Source organism: Gadus morhua, chromosome 13 (assembly GCF_902167405.1).
Source record: "Gadus morhua chromosome 13, gadMor3.0, whole genome shotgun sequence".
In the NCBI taxonomy this organism is placed as follows: domain Eukaryota; kingdom Metazoa; phylum Chordata; class Actinopteri; order Gadiformes; family Gadidae; genus Gadus; species Gadus morhua.
In genome coordinates, this window is record NC_044060.1 from 22,125,036 (window position 1) to 22,141,740 (window position 16,705).

The window sequence follows — 16,705 nt, forward strand, 5'->3', positions numbered from 1 at the left end:
ACCCTTACCCTAACCCTAACCCTATGGAGCCAAACGTTTCAAACGTTGCCTTACCTGTTTGCGTTGAGCTGAAGCGATTACTTTGTTACATATTGAAGCATTAAATATACCGTAACCTAAAATATGGAAGTCTTTTAATTACCTAACAATGACGAGCATAATAAGTAGCATTCCATTGTTCCTATGCTTCCAACATGGCATTAGTCTCTGAGATGTGCTGTCGCGATGTACATGCCCCATAAGAAAACGCTGAAGCATAAAAAGCATTGTACTATGGTTCAGAACTCAGCCTTTTATGCCAGTTTATAGTTGAGGAAAAATGGAGGTCAAGATGTTTTTTAACCACTAAAATGGGTGCATTTTATGCACTGTTATGAAAGCTTAAACATCACATTGTAGACATCGATCGAGACATGTCTACAGTGAGGCGTGGCTGTGACCCTTTTGGCCTTCAATATGTTCATGTGTGTGTGTGTGTGTGTGTGTGTGTGTGTGTGTGTGTGTGTGTGTGTGTGTGTGTGTGTGTGTGTATGTGTGTATGTGTGTGTGTGTGTGTGTGGGTGTGTGTGTGTGTGTGTGTGTGTGTGTGTGTGTGTGTGTGTGTGTGTGTGTGTGTGTGTGTGTGTGTGTGTGTGTGCATCTGTCTGTGTGTGTGTGTGTTTGTGTGTGCCTGTGAGTGACAACAGTGGAAGTGGATGTTATGGGTATTTAACGTCTGAGCCTTGAGCTTGTCACATACTGGCAGGAAGAGAGCGAGCGTCAGAGAGTAAGAGAGACATAGACAGTAGACGGTCCCCAGAGACCACCCACCCAGACCTGGTATGGACTCTGCTCACGCCCTCCGTTCTCCTCCGGCCGTCAGAAGCTGATGGACATAATGAAGATGGGTGCAGTAAAGAGGAAACAGCCACGGAGGATATAGTTGAAGTAGGTTATTCTGGTTGGGAAACGACCTGCGGTAGCTTGTGAGCGAGTGCTTTTGGTGCGGAGGGAGGCTACCACTTTTGTGGACCTCATTGGCAATTGTCCATATGCCGTTAATAATAAAACATATTGATAAATTCCAAGCCCAGATTTTTTCTCTGTTCAAGTGGTAATGCATTTTGAGCCAAGGGAAGATGGCTTTTGTTAACTTTATCCCAGTTTAAACATTATGTAATCCCCTTGTGAGCAGGCAATCACATATAGATTCTGACAGTGTTCATTGAAGCAGAAGTTAAACTTCAGAGAGTAGAAGGGACTCACTGTATTTGACATGGAAATCCAAAACATGGAACAGGGCTTCTGCTCTTTGAGCCTGGTGTAGTTCCCCTCACCTCATTGTCCACAGCATTGGTTCACTCGTTCCTGCTGCTCAATAGCTCAAGTCAAGTAATCAGTCTGTAAAAGATCCACACATTATCGGTGCTCATAACACCCCGTTCACTGATCCCACAAACAAGCGTCCAGGTTGTAATCTGTTTAAGCCATGCAAACAGAGAGTAGCACGTCTTGTTGTTGGATCCTGTTGACATTTGGAGGGGGGGATAGCCCTGCTGCCACACCCGCTGCGAATGCTACCCTTGTTGTTCTTTACTTTAACTACAGTAGACAACCAATAATGATGACACTTACCTCCATCTTAAAATGTGAAGCTGGTACACATCACTCCTTATCCCTGACAGCATACTTACATTAGAGCAGCAGTTTAGAATACGAATCATGATTTTATATATTTTTCTTAATTACATCATAGTAATCATATTATTTTTCGACTTTAGCTGGCATGCCCTTCAGATAAACATTAATTGAAAAAGGTTAGGGACTAGTCCCCTTTGAGGTGCTTTTTAACCTACATTTAAGCGTCAGTATTACGTTCAAGGACACTGAAGACTAGTGAGAGTTTTCCCTGTTATATCATCGTTTGGATATAAAGTGAGGCCGAGAAATAAAGATATATATATAAATTGGCAAGGCGAGAATTGTCTCCCTCCAACGCAGTGTCTGCTTTATTTGTCGATATATTTATGAGTTTCTCTGTTCTCTCTCTTTAATAATTGATCTCTTCTCTCTCGGTAATAATTGCCTAGTTCACAGTTGGAAGTCAAAGTTGAAAAAAAAAGAGTGGGAGAGTCAGACGTCGAACATTTAAATGACAGTGGGGCTGAATGAAGAGGGAGACAATTCACTCAGACTGAAATGTCCTCATCAGTCTAGAATAGCATCATTATACTGATGATAACCTAAGCTGCTCTAATACACATTCAGGCGCTCATTGTAAGCGATACATAATTAAATTTGCATACAGCTCACAACGGACAGCGTAATTACTCCGGAGTTACGGTGTAATCCTTTGTAATAATGTACCAGTACAGTATCTCCCAATGCTCAGTTGAATGCACTGGGGGAAAAGATTGGAAGATATGGATCAACCTGGTCACAATTCTTGATATTACAAATAACATATATATAATTTATAAATATACATATATATATATATATAACTGTAAATATGTTTTACCGACTCGGCACCTATTTTATGAGTACATGATATGTATGTACATTTCTATGACATGATAGACTCAAATATGATCATAAAACTGAGCACAAATCAGGAAAGATTTTTATAAAAGTGACAGTGCTACCAAAAAACTGGCAAACTTAATTGTTCCTTTATCATTGTGCGGTTCTTAAAATAGGCATGTGCTACATCCAGGCCTTATAGGTCAGGGGTCAGTGTATCGTCATGGATACCGTCGGCAACTGAAAACTGTCTCAGCTGTCGTGCTCGTCTGTACCACATGGCTCCGCACCCCTTTGGTGGAAAGAATCCACACACCATAGATATCAGTCACACACCCTAACTTCAGTGTGACCACATGTTGATCATTTCTAAGTTGTTTAAATGTTCAAAGTATTCTCCCTAACCCTGGCCATTGTGTTCGACCAGCATGCAGCACCTTGAGATGCTTTCCAGCCTCAACCAACTCCCAGGAAATTAATACAAATATAGCAGGATAAAATGTATTATTCAACCCACATTCACGGTTACTGTATTCCTCTGGCAGCACACTGTGCGGTACATTTAGTTAGTTTGTTCATGTATTGAGGCATTGGAACAAACTGTTCTCATATCATTCTCTGTAGTAACAGAGTCAGTTAGATATATTTGCAGTGGTAGTTCCCCCCTTGTTACATTAGTTACAGGGTAGTAACATGGTAGTTACAGGATAGTTACAGGGTACTAACAGGGTACTAACAGGGTAATAACAGGGTAGTAACAGGGTACTAACAAGGTAGTAACAGGGTAGTAACAGGGTAGTTACAGGATAGTTACAGGGTACTAACAGGGTAGTAACAGGGTAGTAACAGGGTAGTAACAGGGTAGTAACAGGGTAGTAACAAGGTAGTTACAGGATAGTTACAGGGTACTAACAGGGTACTAACAGGGTAGTAACAGGGTAATAACAGGGTACTAACAAGGTAGTAACAGGGTAGTAACATGGTAGTAACAGGGTAGTTACAGGATAATTACAGGGTACTAACAGGGTAGTAACAGGGTAGTAACAGGGTACTAACAGGGTAGTAACAGGGTAGTTACAGGGTAGTTACAGGGTAGTAACAGGGTAGTAACAGGGTATTAACAGGGTAGTAACAGGGTACTAACAGGGTAGTAACAGGGTAGTTACAGGGTAGTAACAGGGTAGTAACAGGGTAGTAACAGGGTAGTTACAGGGTAGTTACAGGTTACTAACAGGGTAGTAACAGGTTACTAACAGGGTAGTAACAGGGTAGTTACAGGGTAGTTACAGGGTAGTAACAGGGTAGTTACAGGGTAATAACAGGGTAGTAACAGGATAGTTACAGGGTACTAACAGGGTAGTAACAGGGTAGTAACAGGGTAGTAACAGGGTAGTTACAGGGTAGTTACAGGTTATTAACAGGGTAGTAACAGGGTAGTTACAGGGTAGTTACAGGGTAGTAACAGGGTAGTTACAGGGTAATAACAGGGTAGTAACAGGGTAGTAACAGGGTAGTAACAAGGTAGTTACAGGGTAGTTACAGGATAGTTACAGGGTAGTTAAAGGGTATAAAGGCTGTAATCTAAAGCAGTTTGTTACAATACCATGAAATAAACTCCTCATATGCGAACAGCAGGCACACTAGGTATAACAAAGCAGTTATTTTTTCAGTATTTGTTAAATAATAAATAATCTTCCTGTGTCTTGCAGTCGGAGGAGCCCAATAAAGCCGCATACGAGGGGTGTGACAGTCACCGAGGTGGCATGTGGCTGGGTCACCTGCCAGAACATGTGAAAATCCCAGAAACCCTGTTAATATGGGATAAGCATTATTTTTCACACTGCATCAAGGAGGCTCTGATGAGAAGTTTGCCCTCCCTGTTAGTATGATTCATATGCACTGAGGGGAAAATAATTCCTGTTATAATTTTTTTTTTATTGAATTGAAAAGTTACAAAAATGAAATGAATGATCATTTACAAAATAATATAATAAGCAAACAATCAGAGATGATGTTTTGCATGAATTCATTAATGTGGTCTAAGTATTTCTTTAAATACTTACCCTAATGATTATATTTTATTAGGTCCATATAATATCATATCATCGATCATATAACATAGTATAAAAGTATCATTTTATGTCATACATCATATTACTCGGGTTCGATTGAAATTTGAAAGATTCCTCTTCTCACAGGATGCTTATGAACAAGCACTGGCTTATTTTCCATTCTTTGTCACAGCCCCCAGGAATGAGAGCTATGGCCTGATCACCTTCAATCGTTGATCGGTGTTAGAACTGAGTCCCTCGTTCTCCTCCATGTTTACCAAACTGAATCTATCCCAGCAGCCTGTCTAAATGTACAGGGTTCTTCAGCGGGGACGCACTGAGAATGTGGATGTCTGGGCTTCTTTGACTGTCCGTCTCAATTGAGATAGTGCAAGAGCAGTAATGTCGAGAAATAGAGAGAGAAGAGGGAAAGAAGGACATAGTGAGAGTAGTATGGGAAAACTGGATGAACTGTGCTTTCTAAGCCTCCTCATTGACAAACTGCGGTAGTCAGCACCCTTATAGACTGCATGGTGTTTAGCAGTCTGCTGTGGTGTTTTTTATTCATTCACTCGGTGGTTCTGTGTCTCTGTGTTTTTTCTCAGCTGTATGTTTATTTAATTGAGGAGGCTGACAGAAACACTCCCTGTAACATTTGAAATGGTTAATATGCTAATGCAAAGGCGTAGAGAGAGACAGGTGAAAGTATTTTAAGGGTCTTTATTACCAAACTGGCAACATGCCAAAGTAATAAGCACTAGAAGCTTCAAGGTTCATAACCCAACATATAAAAAAATGATAACTAATGATATCATAAATACAAAAAGACAAAAGCCTAACCGAAAACCTTCTCTATTTGCGAAACTATCAGTTCTGAAGCACGGCAGTAGCTGGTCCATTTGTAGTAAGAAGAATCAGCAACTGGTAAGAAGCAGAGGTGTTATTTAGATGGCACGGAAGTGCTAACAGCGATTTAATAATTAATCTTAGAGTTCTCACATGATCAGGGCGTGGTAATGTGCTGATTGACGGAGGGGACAAACAGAGAAGGTCTCTTTGAGCCCCGGCAGTGTCATCATGCTTCCTGGCACTGGGAAAGGCCAAGGGAACAGTGGGTGGCCGACATTGAGCCCCCCCCACCCCCCCAGCCCCTCGTCTACGAGGGGGTCCTGTCGCTCCTGGAACCCGGTCTGGACGGAGACGCTTTAAGTCCCCCTGGATCCAGGATCTCCCTGACTGGTACCTGGGAGCTCTTCTCTGGGCCATAACCCTTTCGGAGGTGAGGATCCGGTGGACTGTGTAGATCGGTTGCCATCCAGCAGTTGTGGTGGCGATGGAACCTGGACGGTGGAAGACAGCGGGCTGGTAGATACAGGTCTCAGCTGAGGTGCATGCCCCACTGGATGAATACACATTGAGGACGGTATACTTAGCTTGAATGAATGATGGATTTGCCGAGGCAGCTCAAAAAGACTCAGAGTCAATGGAGAGATGGGACTAAGGGCATAGCGTTACAGGCGGGGACTCAGAAGACCCGAGGGCTGTTGCCTGGGGTCCTTATTCTGGGCACAAGTCAGGCAAGCAGCAACAAAATCATGAGTGTCCACAAGACCGGCTGCCAGAACCGCCTCCTGAGGAATATGACCCCACCTAGCTTGTCGTGAGGTAAGCCACTTTATGCTCTGAATGTAGTTTGTTCTTCCGGTCTGTCCAGACCACAAATGGATGTTTGGCCCCCTCCAACCCATGCGGCCATTCCTCTAGCGCGTTGTGTCCATCTGGATCGGGGGCTGACCAGGTTGTTGGCCACTGGTGTTTTAGGAGCTGTTTAAGGACCTGGCTCATATGTTGAATAGTTCCTCCCTAGTGTGGGAGATGATCAAAATATCGTCAAGATACACAAATCACAAAAAAAACAAAACACAAATCAATTTAGCTTCTCACAAAGCATGTCTTTGACCAGAGCTTGGAAAATTACTGGAGCATTTGCAAAGCAAAAGCTCATTACCAGATATTCCCAGCCGCCTTTAGGGCTGTTAAAGGCTGTTTTACCCTCATCATCCTCATGGATACGAACCAGGCTATTGGCGTTTCTGAGATCTATCTCAGTGAAGCCAAGTGGATATTGATTCTTAAAAGTGATGTCATTCAGAGAGGAATAGTCTTTACAAGGCCGGAGGGTCCCATGCACGTTCCCATCAAAGAAGAACGGCGCTCCGGCAGGAGAAGTAGAAGGGTGGATGAAGCTCCTCACTGAAGCCTCGTTCATTTCTCCATGTCTGCAGTTTCAGGAAGGGACAGGTAGTAGAGACGACCCCGGGGAGGACGGGGACTGGGTAGGAGGTTAATGGTATGGGCCCTGGGGTGGCAGAGTGATGGCCCTTCTCTTACTGGGGATGGAGGAGATGGGCTCGGACCGGCAGGTGAAAAGGCTCCCGGCGGGAGTTGCTGAACCGTTGAGGTAAATGCTGCTACCTGATCCCCCGCTGATGAGCCGTCGAGGCAAGCGGGCCGTTGCTGCCCCGTTTGTAACTGCTGGATGGAGCTGGATAAGGCAGTGACTTGTTGCTCAAATCTCTGGGAGGCCGGATGATCAGCTACCTGTTCTTGGGTAGCTGGACTTAATGCAGCCATTCTTATGCTGGGAGAGTTTTTTTGGGATCCCACCAAGAAGGCTATGCTATCATTCTTCGAATGCAGAAAGGAACTGTTCTTTCTCTGCTGGGTATTCTGGCAGATTCTCCTGTTACGTTTGGAATTGTTGATGTGCCAGGACCCACACATAGAGAGAAAGTATTTTATTACCAATCGGCAACAGGCCAAAGTAATAAACACCCAAAGCTTCAAGGTTCATAACCTAACTTAAAGTGAAACATAACTCAGGATCTCATGAATACAATGAGTCAAAGTCGAACGGACAAACATCCTCCATTGAGAAATGATCACGGAGTTGGGAAGCAGAGCAGTAGCACGTCCGTTTGTAGTAAGAAGAATCAGCAACTGGTGCGAGGCAGGGGGTTATTTATAGCGATTACATAACGGATCTTGGAGTTCTCAGATGAGGCTCGTATAGATGAGCGTCCATACTATGAGGCGTGGAGCTCATCGACCCAGGGAAAGGGAGTGGGAGTGGGCCAGAGGGGGACTTTTAGCGATGAGCAGCAGCGTGATCACGTTTTCCTGGGCGTGGCCTCAGGCATTGCCGCAGGCGTGGCATCAGGTGAGGCCTTGGAAGCCACGGTGGCGTTCCCTTTGTTGACATCCTGGCGAAGGGAGGAGGCCTTTGGTAAATCCAAAGGCTGTTCGCTTGCAAAAAAAACGTACGATAAATTCATGTACAATTTGTTTGTATGTGTACAATTTGGATATGGCCTGTGATGCATTGCATGTGTGTGTTCTTGTGTGTGTGCGTGTGTGTTTGTGTATGTGTGTATGTGTTTCTGTGTGTTTGAATAAATGTGTGATTGTGTTTTCTCTAAAGATTATATTTAGGGCTCTCAGCCTGTGTTTTCTCACCAGTCTGCTTTTTGGCCCTCAATTGCCCCAGCAGTGTGATTTGCTTGTGTCTGGGAGGCCTGGGACCGTTTTCACCTTTCTTGTTATATTTCTCGCATATTTTCTCTCACCCATAAAGGCAGATGACCTATTTAAGCATAAATGGAACAATATAGACTATATATGTCAAGCTGTTTGACAAACAAACAAACACGCACGCACACACACACACACACACACACACACACACACACACACACACACACACACACACACACACACACACACACACACACACACACACACACACACACACACACACACACACACATACACACACACACACACACACACACGCACACAAAAAAAAACACACACACACACACACACACACGCACAAAGCTTACATATGCACAAAAACAAGCAGACACATACACACACATACTCACAATATCATGTTGTTTATGCTGTGGGTCCGCTCAGAATGGAATTCAATCTGCAGTCGAGTGGAGAGAGGAGAGCATGGTTGAGGAGGCTAAAAAGGAAAGAAGCACATCTATAGATGTCATCAATACATCTCCAGATGACTTTTGATGACAACCCTAAACATCAACAGATAAGGCGTGATATATCAATATATCTTGTTGAGGAAGAGGAGGAAGGCTGAAAAGGGGGAAATAAAGACAGAAAATAAACTAAAATGGTGGGTGTGAGAGAGAGGGAGAAAGCGAGAGCACGAGAGAGGGGGGGGGGGCAGAGCGTCTTTTTATATTAGATAAAAACATCTAATTTGCTAAAATTGAGTGATAGGTTATACAATGAACAAAAAACAACGGTGGGCCTCTTCATAACTAATTTATATATTTTTGTAATTCAATAATGTAATAGTATATATGTATTATTTGTTTTTACAAACCTTAATTTTTGGTGCCCCCCCCAGGTAATCGGTGCCCTACGCACTCTGCGTACTGTGCGTATAGGGAGCAGCGGGCCTGTATGTGGCAAAAATATGAACAACTCAACCAAAAATCCAAGCAAATTGGCATGCTCCTACTACCTGACCAATGTGACCCAACTTCCTTGACCAAGTACAGACTCCTAAGGGAGCACAGCCATTGAGTAGGATGCCTCAGAAACAGAGAGGGAGAGAGAGAAACAGAGAGAGGGAGAGGGAGGGGAAGCGGGGGGGGGGGGTGGTAGAGATGGGAGTGCAGATCAGATTTCATAGGCCACATGATTGTCTCATAACAAGGGCAGGGCCCAGAGCGATTAGATGAAGAGAGACAGGAGTACAGCGAAAACAGTGGAGATGGCTATGTAAGCAACTTCTGCCGACCAGCTGCTATTTTGGCTGTCAGATGACCAATGGCTTACAGACCTAAAGAAAATACTCAACATGAACTAATACCACATTTATTCTGTAAAAAGATATTTATGCTTTTACATATCCAGCATTTTTTACCTAAAGGGGTGATATCATGCCACCAGGTGTGAGTGTGATTCGCCATTACAAGCTGTTTGAAAATATGCCTTTCCCTGTGCACTAGTGACATCAGCAGTGGGCGTGAACACCTAGATGTGTGATGGAAAGATGAGCAACATTTTCCACAATCCACTGGGTAGGCTGGTGGACTGATCTATCCAGCACAAGGTGGACACGCCCAATAGTGATATCACTAGTAGTGATACTCGTGATACTCGATATTTATGTGGATGTATGTCCCGTCTCTCACCATCAGGGACCATGATGCAAATAAGTGCTTTCACTTTGTCATGTTTTTTTCTTTCCCTTGGAGTTGTCTGTATTCCAAATTAAAACAAAATCTGATCACTATCATCCTACTGTCTGACCACTAGCATCCTACAGTGCTGATCATTAGCATCCCAAAGTCTATGATCCCTTACATCCCAAAGGCTCTGATCCCTAGCATCCTACACTATCTTTTATGCAACATTTTACAGTCTCTGATCCCAGCAACAGATGAGGGAGAAGTGATACAGCCTGCAAAGTCTAATGGAGACAACAGCCCATGGAGATAGGAGGTGATGTGTGATATGAAGGTCCCCCTGTCAGCCTCCATGCTCCCTTGATGGACAACGCAGGCCGAAGCCTGGTCCCTGCTGATCACTGGCCGGCTGAGAGACATCTGAGTGCCTACTGACTGACTGCCAGTCTGACGAGAACATGACAGAATCTCACAGAATCACTGACGCATTGACTGATCTCAAAGATCAGAGCTGTATAATGTGTGTGTGTGTGTGTGTGTGTGTGTGTGTGTGTGTGTGTGTGTGTGTGTGTGTGTGTGTGTGTGTGTGTGTGTGTGTGTGTGTGTGTGTGTGTGTGTGTGTGTGTGTGTGTGTGCATGTGTGTGTCTGTGTGTGTGTGTGTGTGTGTGTGCGTGTGTGCTTGTGTTTTTAAGCAAACACTGGCTGTGTGGAGCATTTCACGTGTGATTCCTCTGGGTACTCTGGTTTACTTCCATCGCCAAGTATATGTAGGTTAGACTAATCAGACATATGCAGATACCTAGTATGTGTGAATTGTGTGTGTGTGAATAAATTGCATAATTGTCTAACGTTATACAACATTGCAAACAAGACAATTTATTCGTCAATCAAATGCACTCGCTGTATATGCAAATAGGAGGGACATAAGCCTGTCTCCATCTCACCAACCTCTTGCCCTCTGGGTTAGTTAGTGCATGACTTACTCAACGCTGGCTTGACAGCATGCTTTTGTTTCAATTTAAGATCGCCACTGGGTCGCAGCCCAACTCAAATGAAAGGCATAACGCAGATTCAGCCCCCCCTTGAATCAATCAGCTGTTATCTCGGCCCGATACCAGGCGTTTAGCATCAGGCCACATGATGCATTCCATCCTGTATGTTAATGAATCCTCCTCAGCTCTCAACCACGCAGCCGTAAGAAGGCCACGGGAAAGAAAGGGGCTTCTGCAATCTCCAATCCGTATTTGCCTTGCATCTATGATCCTCAATCCCCGAGAAACCCCCCACATGCAATCTACAACAGCAGCTATTTATAGTCTTATCTAATGGCCTATAGACTCAGGCAGCCTTGGCAATGTGGCAGCTGTCACCGCACTGGGAGTCCAATTACTACATATGGCCGAGGACCACCACTGGGCCTTCATCTCCTTCCCACCTTCTTATGTGTTCGCAAAGGAGAGACACAGCCAACGACAAGGGACTAGGGAAATTAGGGAGGGAGGAAGGGAGGTGGAGGAGAGGGGGAGGGAGGGAGGGAGAGGAGAGGGGCAGGGAGGGAGGGCGGGAGGGAGGCAGGGAGGGAGGGAGGGAGGCAGGGAGGGAGGGAGGGAGGGAGGGAGGGAGGGAGGGAGAGCCAGGGGACGGCGAACCGCAGAGAGAGTGAAACGTGTTTATTAGGAGGAGAGTGTGGGAGCGAAGGGGGCGTGGCAGGACAGAGCAGTGACCACTGCATGAAGAATGCAGGCCTAATGTACATGTTGAACATTGTTTCTCCACACAAATAAATATCATCTTGCTGTATCTAGTATGTTTCTATATTTTGATGTTTCATACTATATAGTTATGTTTCTTCCTAATAACATCTTAATTGTTTGATGAAACTAGTTTGTTAAAGGTTATAGTCGGTACGGGCGCTCCTGGTAATCTTTGTGTTTACGTCTGTCACCTGCAGGTCCAGGAGTGGCTGTGTCTCAACTGTCAGATGCAGAGAGCATTGGGGATGGACATGACCACACCTCGATCCAAGAGTCAGCAGCAGATCCCTTCTCCTTCCCAGCCGGCCAAACCCCAGCTGACCTCGGACGCCCCTCCTCAGCCTGCGGCCCAGCCTGCACAGGCCCCGACCCAACCTCCCACCCCTACTCCTGCTCAGCCACCACCCTCCCCCCAAGCCCCTCAGGCCGCGGGCCCCAACAGACAGCCAGGTCCGGCTGCGCCCGGCCAACAGCAGCACACGAGGGTGAAACTGCCCCCAGGGGCAGTCCCTCTCCCCGGCATGGCCAAGGCCCCGTCCCAGCCGGACCTGGCCCGTCAGCCCCCAGCACACCTGGGCCACAACCCTCGGCAGGACCAGACCCGCAGTGCTGGGAGCTCCCCGTCCCGACAGCCCCCGCCTCCGGAGCAGACTTTTGGCAAGCTGTTTGGCTTCGGCGCCTCCCTGCTCAACCAGGCCAGCACGCTCATCACAGAGACCACCCAGCCTCCGCCACCACCGCCAAAAACAGCTCCCAAACCCGTCGGACCCCAAGGCCCGGCTCCTGAAGCTGGCAAACCCCCGGGGCCCCCACACGCTCAGCAGGGGCCCCATGCTCCCCCGCAACCACAACAACAACAACAACAACAACAACAACAACAACAACAACCACAGCAGCAGCAGCGGCAACCACCGCAACAGCCGCACCAGGACCCTCCCTCTAAACCCAAAGCATGTTGCCCTCTCTGTAAGACCAGCCTCAACGTTGGCAACACCGCACAACCGCCCAATTACAACGATTGCACCCAGTGCCATTCCCAGGTGTGCAACAAGTGTGGATTCAACCCCACCCCACACCTTGTCGAGGTAAGATCACGTCTGCAATGTGTCACATCTATTTCCACGGGGACATGTCACACACCCACCCAGGGAGGTGACATCCTGATGGTCTCCATTCTATGCAGGGCTCTCAGATCAGAGCTCTGCACCAGTGCTTGTTGAGTGAGTTTGATTAGATTTGTTGCTGAAATCCTGTGACTGAGGGCCATCTGTGTGCTGGGGAACCTTAATGGTGAATAGATGTGTTCAAAGGAGTTTGGTTGTGTCTGATTTGATTTGAACAGTAGTAGAGCAGAGTGCAGCTGTATTTCAGCACCATGGACAGCAGTGCCATTCAGTCATTTATGAATGGCTATGTTCGTTGTTGAGATTAAAGTTTGTTATTATGTCAGTTGCTTTACTTTTGATAGATATAAGATATATATATAATTATTCACTTTTCGAGAGTAAAGTGACTCCATTTATATAGCATATGAAAAAATGAAGACGGACAAGATGCATGTAGACTATTATAGTGGTATTTGGTTGACTGACTCATGCCATAACAATCCCTCAGCCTTGGCAACTGTACATGATGATTTAAACTCGATATTGATATTTTCGTTCTGTAGAAATCTTGCAATGTGTGACTTCTGGATATCAGAGATCGGAAATTCTGTAACTCACCTCACTTGGCTAGTGTGTCTTGCAACATCCAGCAATTCTTTAAAGACTCTTTAAAGTAGGACTTTGTTTAGATGTAAAAATCATGTGGTGTGAGCTTGGCATTGCTTTAGCTTTTGTGGTTACCTTTAGTAAATACAGGCCCTGATCTTGCTAGCTTGACTTGACATGTTCACTGTATTTACATGAAAGCCTGTATGTGTAATACGTGTTTCCTGGCTCTCCTGGTGCTCCTTGTGGAGTCTCTGCATGGCTCTTTGGTTGCAGGGCTCTGCAGGCTGCTCATTTTGAGTACTAGTCCACTTTATGCGTCACACCTTGACCGTAGAAACTGAAAAAGTTGTATGGAGACAACGGAACTGAATTTGAAACATTTTGATTTCATTCTGAATCTCGATGTTTGTTTAATGCAATGGGTACAACTATGTACAGAAAGATAAAGAGACTGAAAGTGATAATGGAAGGCCTGGACTCTCAGAGGCTCGCTCACTGTCATCAAAGTTACATAGTCTGCTTCTTTTTCCCCGTTCTCTAAGCCAAACTTGACTGCAGTTTTTTTTTTTCAGGAAATTATATATTTCTTGACATCAAAAATTATATTTTAATTAGATGTAATCAGGTGTAAATTTACCCTTTTAAATGTTGCTTTGTTGACTGCCATACAACATATTCAGTATCCATGGTTTAGGTGTTTCACTTGAGTTGGTCATGAGGTGGTGTGCACTCTATAGCCCCTTTTACACAGAGATCCTACAATTTTCGCCAGAGAGTAGAGCCGTCATTCTGCTGGCTTCGCTTATTGACAAAGAACCAAACAAAGCCAGCGTTATTCCCTGTGCACTTTTAGATAGCATGCCAGCGCTCACGAATCGGATGCGTGACATCTAATCCAATTATATTGTGGCGTATAACATACGCATTGAGCAGCAACAATGCTCTCCAAACAATAATGTATACAGAGGTGCTTTTGCTAGCGGTCCACAATTATACCGCTAATTAATTAACTCAAAGTTGCTGTGCATCATAAACAAGAAGTTGATGCGTCACACTACAATGATGGATTCGTGCGAGCAATGTGTTTGTGTGATCAGAAATACGTTGGCGGAAAAATTGAGGCAGAAAGGTTTGCAGACCTTAGACACCGTAGACTTTTCTAGTTCTACCTCAGAGATATTCAAATCCCCCGGTTGCTGGTCGCACATATAACAAAACATCACACAGGCAAGACCTTTCAACAATGACATCAGATCTGTTAGTACCTCAGCCGCTTGGAGGAGGAACAACAATGCCCCCCCATTGTGGGATTTTACGTTCTATACAGAAGAAGCAAAATAACGCAGCAACATCCTTAGTTGTGTTCCCAGCAGCCCCTCTAGTGGCTGGAAGGAGAAGATTAGGGGATCTTACCAAATTGTGATGTAACGGATGGTCTTTGTAATTAATGGGTGATGCTGTGATCGTCTTGTGTCATCCACAGCTCAGCGGAACACATCTTAGTCATCCCCCCTCCCTCGGGCCCCTGCCCTCCCTACCCTCCTGTCCTAATTGGGGTACAGCTGGTCGGCAGGGGGGGCTTGTTGTGTTCTCAACACTCAATGCAATCACAGTGATTACGCACGCGAGTACGGCCGAATAATGACGGCTGTGAAGACTGACTTTCCATGGTTTAGGGATAGGCTTTATTGTTGCTAGGAAAACAGAGGCAAGTTTCTTTGATCAAGCTTCTAAGGGTAAACCAAGATTTTCAGACATTTTTCTCGTCTTTTAAGGCACACCCTTTGTCAATCACGAATCAACCCCACTTGGTTTGAACCGGATTCACGGCCAGGTCTTTCCATATACACGTGAGAATTACATGTTCAGTTCACGAGAGCAAGCAGGTGAGTTGTAATAGAGTGGGAAGGGAATCATTGAGATATTATATGCGTGTGTGTGTTTGTGTAGTCATGTGCACATATCCATGCAGGGGCGTGTGTGTTGTTCCATATTTATCGATGTGCCTCAGCTTGATACCCACTCAGTTTACCAGTCCTCCCACTCACCCTCTTCTAATCTCTTCAACCAAAAGATTCCAAATGCTCTTTTTCCATTATGGTCTCCATGAAGTCCTGTTACAGCAGCAGGCTTGCTGCCCTCGCTCTGTGGTTTAGTGTGGGCACATTGATGGCGATGCCTGTCAGGTTACGCCTTCAGGGGGAACATTTGTCATCCTCCTCAGAGACTGAACATTCAGTGTGTTGTAAAACCCTGGAGTAGATTTGTTAACTGTCAAGCCTGTTGTGTGAATATTAGCTGATGGTTTGAGATACATAACGGATGAGTTTATATGCAGACTGATGAATTTTCTCTACCCCACACATCTGACCGCTTGACATGTACCTCGTCTTCCACCTGACAACTAACTAATCCAACCAAAACAACATTCCATTTGTGTTTTGGACAGTCTTTGTTGCAGTTGAATATCAATTTAACGATGGCAAATGTCTGTTTATTAAGCTTTGACAGTATCTACATGCAGCTATTGAGATATCCCTCACAAAACCAAATGGAATAGACAATTTGCCATCAGAAGGAGAGTAAACAGAATGCCTCAATGATGGAGACATTTTCTGATGGATCAGGAGTGACATAATGTTTTATTTATTAGGAGAAAATTCAACGGTTCTGTATTATATTCCAAGCCTCTCATTTCTCACCAGAAACCCAACCTGAAATAGAGCGAAGCGATGCTGGTGTGTTGGAGAAGTGCAGGAAAGAGAGTGCCTTTGAAAGGGTGTGATAGATGGCAATGCAGTGTGTATGTGTTTCTGTGTGCGACGACAGAGGAAAGGATGGGGGAGAGGGTGGTTGGTCAGCCACAACTGAGATGAAGGCTTGTACCATGACTATTCCTACGCATATTCTTGAGGGAATTAACGGCCTAAATCCATGTGTAAATGCCGCTAATAAGAACCCCACTCTCCTGCTATCTCAGGGAGATTAAAGTGAAATGAGTGTCACTGTTGTTCCTGTGGAGTTTGCATGGAAATGAAACAACAAGCCCGGGCTTCGCCGCAATGTTTGCTTTCAGTCTCATTAACACTACTGTGAAGTTCTGAAACCACACATCTCTTCCTTCCCTTCTCGCTCTTTCAAGAAGGAGCAAAGTCTTTCCATTCTAATAATTTCAGTATCTCTTTCCGGAGATTCTTCAGAGCTTTTCCTTTACTCTGGTGTACGAACTGTTTTACCTCTAGCTAGAACAGGCTTAACTGTAGTAGCTAATACAACTTGACTTTGACTACAACAGGCATAACTCAAGCTACTAAAGGCTATCCCTAGCTACCTCAGACCTAACTCTTGAAAATGTTTTGTAAGGTCAAGCCTCAGGGATATTTCCTGAGATTTCTGCATATTGGACTAATTAATCACTTCATCAACTTGAGTGACAGTACGAACACAACAATAGTTTTTC

General features: G+C 44.9%; 1 protein-coding gene across 5 annotated transcripts in view; it reads left to right on the top strand.

The window, feature by feature from the left end:
• bsnb (bassoon (presynaptic cytomatrix protein) b) overlaps positions 1 to 16,705 on the top strand; it is a 69,003-nt gene that overhangs the window by 12,561 nt on the left and 39,737 nt on the right. For all 5 annotated transcript variants that reach the window (XM_030374720.1, XM_030374721.1, XM_030374719.1 and 2 more), the window contains exon 3: positions 11,728 to 12,615. In XM_030374720.1, coding sequence (XP_030230580.1) covers positions 11,728 to 12,615 — 888 coding nt within the window. The remainder of the gene's footprint in view (positions 1 to 11,727; positions 12,616 to 16,705) is intronic.